At 37.0% G+C, this 4239-nt stretch overlaps 1 protein-coding gene across 1 annotated transcript; it reads left to right on the forward strand.

The window, feature by feature from the left end:
- Nucleotides 1-2858: 2858 nt before the first annotated feature.
- Nucleotides 2859-3956, forward strand: LOC109472098 (galactosylceramide sulfotransferase-like). The gene has a single exon (XM_019771670.1). The coding sequence runs from the start codon at nucleotides 2859-2861 to the stop codon at nucleotides 3954-3956; it is 1098 nt and encodes a 365-aa protein (XP_019627229.1).
- Nucleotides 3957-4239: the final 283 nt, after the last annotated feature.

The following is a 4239-nucleotide window of genomic DNA, read 5'->3' on the forward strand; positions in this document are numbered from 1 at the left end:
GGTCACGTGATCCGGGCTGAGGTCACCAAATTAGTAAGGATCGTATGTATTCCGAGTAATGGATTGTATGTATTCCGTAAGATGTGTATGTTTCTAGTAATGGATAATTTGTATTCCGTAAAATTCGTATCTTGCGTCTATCCTAGCTTTTAATGCAGAACTTCCGGTTTTCATATCTAGATCTAGACATGCTAATGTCACGTATTTTAGATAGCTAGAAAAAAGTGACATTAGCTTGGGCTCCTTAGCTCCCTATTCCTGAACTGCGGAACAGCTTGTTTAATAAATATTCGAGGGAGGATACCTCAAGAACCGGCAAAGGATTGTCATAATTTTCGGTACAAAGGTAGCTTAAGTGATGCTTGACACGATTAAATGGAAATTATGCAAATCAGGAGTTAATTTGCATAATTATCGTGGAATCTATATAAATAATTAATATACCATTATAGGCCTATGGAACACTTCTGGCATTTATTTGATTGGGAATCAGTGGTACATTAAAACACATAGATGATGTAAAAAGTACCTCATTGCATAATTAATGTCAAATCATCCTAATTCTATAGTGGTAACTGTCAGGCAGTTCATACTTGCCTCAATTGGAGGTTCAGTTTATATGACATCAATTAACATAATGTATTCACATTATTACCTCATTTGCATAATTGGAGGCTTTTGTTGGAATTGCAGCAGAGCTTCCGGTTTTGATATCTGACAATTTGGCCATGCTAGGGTCAAGAATTATAGTTGGTAGATAGCTCCTGAATTAGGGAAGGAGTTACATTGGTTTTGGCCCCCTAGGATCTTGATCTAGACTGCAGGAGGGTTTGTTTAAAAATCCTCGAAGAAGGAGAACTCAAGAACTGGTTGACGGATTGTAGTGTGTGTTTTTTTTTATGTAGGTAGCTGAAGTGATGCTTGACATAATTAAATGACAATTATGCAAATCAGGAGCTATTTAGCACAATCAATAAGAGATTCTATTAATCTGCTTTGTTCAATAATATGACTTTGAAACACTTGTGACATGTAATAAAGAACGAGAAAAACATCTAAGGATATAGAAGACCTAATTTGCTTAATTAATGGGAATTGTTATAATTTCATAGTTGTAATTGCTGGGAATTTCCTATTTGCCGCATTTGGAAGTTAAGTGAAGGTAAACATCAATGATTTATTAAAATAACGACCTTATTTGCATAATTTATGAGGAAGTGCTAGAATAACCTTTTTTTAAGAAAGGCTATCATTAGGTGAAAAATATTATAAATTATATAATTCACAAACCAAATCATCATTTGAATGGGTTATCATCATTTGGCGTAGGCATGAGGTTGTAGAATTCTTGTTCCATAAGCAATAAAAAAAAATATTATTTCGTCAGTCGGAATGATTAACATCATTTGGCGTATAAGGTATAACGTCGTGGTACTCCTATTCAAAAGGACAGAGCCACAGGTAGCAATTTCCAAATCAAATTCTGAAGGTGGTCGAACATTATTTTAGTTACTTAAGTTACATACGTTGTTTGGTAGGTTGCTTGGATGATTACTTGGTTGTTTAGTTGGTTAGTTGGGGTAAGCTGGCTTTTAGCTTTGTTTAATGCATTTCTGGTCGGATCTTTAGTTCGTTGATTGCTTAAAAGGAGTACTAACTTCCAGAAGGAGGTGCTATATTTCGACAGGCATTTATTTTTGGAAGTGAAAAATGCATATTATTTTACAGAATACAATTAAATGCCCATTTTGCACCAAAAGTTACGTTACAGACCTCATTTCGGGGGCGATAAGAAAAATTCGTACCGTTTTGTGTTCTTTGGTATCTTACCAACCATTGCCCTTCTTTGTGTCCTTCATCATCATCATCCGTCGTCCCTGTCGGGCGGGGTAAGTTGCTGCACCACCGTACTCCACAGGGATCTGTCCGCCATGGTTGATTTGAGGTCTTGTATATCAAATCCCGTGTCTCTGGAGATGGTTCTTGGGTAGGTCAGTTTTCTAGTATAGGTGTCCTTATCGCCCCTCATTTATGCCATAAAATATTGACGATGAAAAAACGGCGTAATCTAGTTATCTTTTCCATAAGTGGCGTAATCTAATTATCTGTTCAAGTAATACTTGCATGCAAATAAGTTGAGAAAATCAAAACACGCAGCGTGAAACTGGCGCTCACTGCACTGTATTCGACATCCTGACATTATAATATCCAAGCCACAGGTCAAGCAAAGTAAAGCAAGTAATTTCTCAATAATCTGCTTGTTACTGTGCTTGTCTCCTACCATTTTCGCCAAAAAATGTTTATGTTGACCTGAAGTGTATGAGTATTTCGTAAGCCAGAGTTCCCGGATGTATCAATTGTGGTTCAGCATGGGGGAAAATCATATCAATATCACTTTACAAACATGCGCCGCGCAACTCGTACAAGCGAAATTATGTTAAAAGTCGGCTAGTTATGTATTCAATGCAGCATGATGTATCGGAAAAATAGCACTTCCTTCTGGAGGTTAGTACTCCTTTAAGTAGTTTACGATGAATAAGAAAAACTCACAGAGTGGATGGTCATTTGCCACGTAAAATGTAGGTATTTGACAAAAAGGATATCTACGCATTACACTATGCTGTTTATAATAGATATTGAAATTTGCAAGATAATAAAAATTGTCTGCAAACTTATTTACAGCGCAAAACATTTTCCTTTGTAAATATAGGATACCTGTAAAAGGATTGGATGATGCAACACATGTCTCGAGAACACGGGCACCAGGAAACAATTCAGCAAACAAACAAACAAAGAAAAAAACAGAGGATTCAGGAAACAGTTGTTGTGCCACTGAGTCCACCAATCACCTAACCAACATGACATCCAGTAAACAGGATCGAACACTTAAAAGACAAGGACACTATGCATTTATCAAATCATCTAAAACATGTACTAAGAAAACAAACCTGTTTTTCTTGAAGACCCACAAGACGGGCAGTTCTACGGTGCAGAACATACTTATGCGGTTCGGAAGTGCTAAAAACCTAACCTTTGTCTTACCATCTAAGGGGCATATATTAGGCTGGCCAAGGCCTTTTCATAGATCTTTTGTGGGCGGTGGAACAAAAAACACCATCTACAATATTCTCTGCCATCACACACGCTTTGACTACAAAAACATCCGGGATCTTATGCCAGACGACACTGTTTACATCACCATTGTTAGAAATCCAGTTTACATGTATGAATCCGTATTTACTTACTTCCGATTTGAAAAGCAATTTAAGATAAACTCTTCTGAGCCTTTTAAAACCTTTCTCGACAATCCTTCTCAATTTATCAAGTTTGGGGGGAAATCCCCAATGCGTTACCGCAACCCCATGTTATATGACTTGGGGAAAGACGCAAAAGAGTCGTTCTCAAAACAGGAACAGAATGTAAAGGCCTACATTGCTAGGCTGGAAAAAATATTTTCTGTTGTCATGATAGCAGATTATTTCGAAGAATCACTAATCTTGCTAAAACACGAGCTTTGCTGGGATATCGATGACGTCACGTTTTTAAAGTTAAACGCTCGAAGAGACGAATCTATACGCCACGTTACTAACTTCATGGCGAAAAAAATTCGCAAATTGTGTAATATGGACACCATGTTGTTTAATCATTTTAACAAAACTTTATGGTCTAAACTTTTAAAGCTTCCCTTTGACTGGCGAAAGGAAGTAGCAGTTTTAAAGGAAAAAAACCATCAGCTACAAAACAAGTGTATAGAATCTGACAGTCGTGAAAGAACACAAATACAGGACGGCCGCTTTAAAGTGTATGAACCAGCCGGTATTGCAATGAAGAGTTTTCAGTTGAAGAAAGGCGCCTTGATAAACGACACTTGTGTAAACATGGCCAAATCAGAAAAGCCCTTCACATCTGAGCTGCGTAAAAAGAGAAAACATGAAATATTTCAGAGAAGCATATAAAAAGTTTGCAAAAACGCATTTATTATATTAGACATGCCGACTTTTGCTTAGTAGCAATAGCATATGGTATCCATTTTCCTCCCGATTTCAAAATGGGCGGATCCAAAATAACCGTTTATATCCATGTGTCAGTTTTTTTAATATCCCGTAAGTTCCTTAAAATGTTCTGAAAACCACCATACAGTTCTACGTTTTATGTGTGTATTTGATAAGCTTGGGTGGATTATTGTACAGCTTGGTTGGTAAGTAGATGTTGTTACATGCAACGGTCGTAGATATATGT

This window comes from Branchiostoma belcheri, unplaced genomic scaffold (genome assembly GCF_001625305.1).
Source record: "Branchiostoma belcheri isolate BF01 breed outbred unplaced genomic scaffold, Haploidv18h27 scaffold267, whole genome shotgun sequence".
NCBI classification, from domain to species: domain Eukaryota; kingdom Metazoa; phylum Chordata; class Leptocardii; order Amphioxiformes; family Branchiostomatidae; genus Branchiostoma; species Branchiostoma belcheri.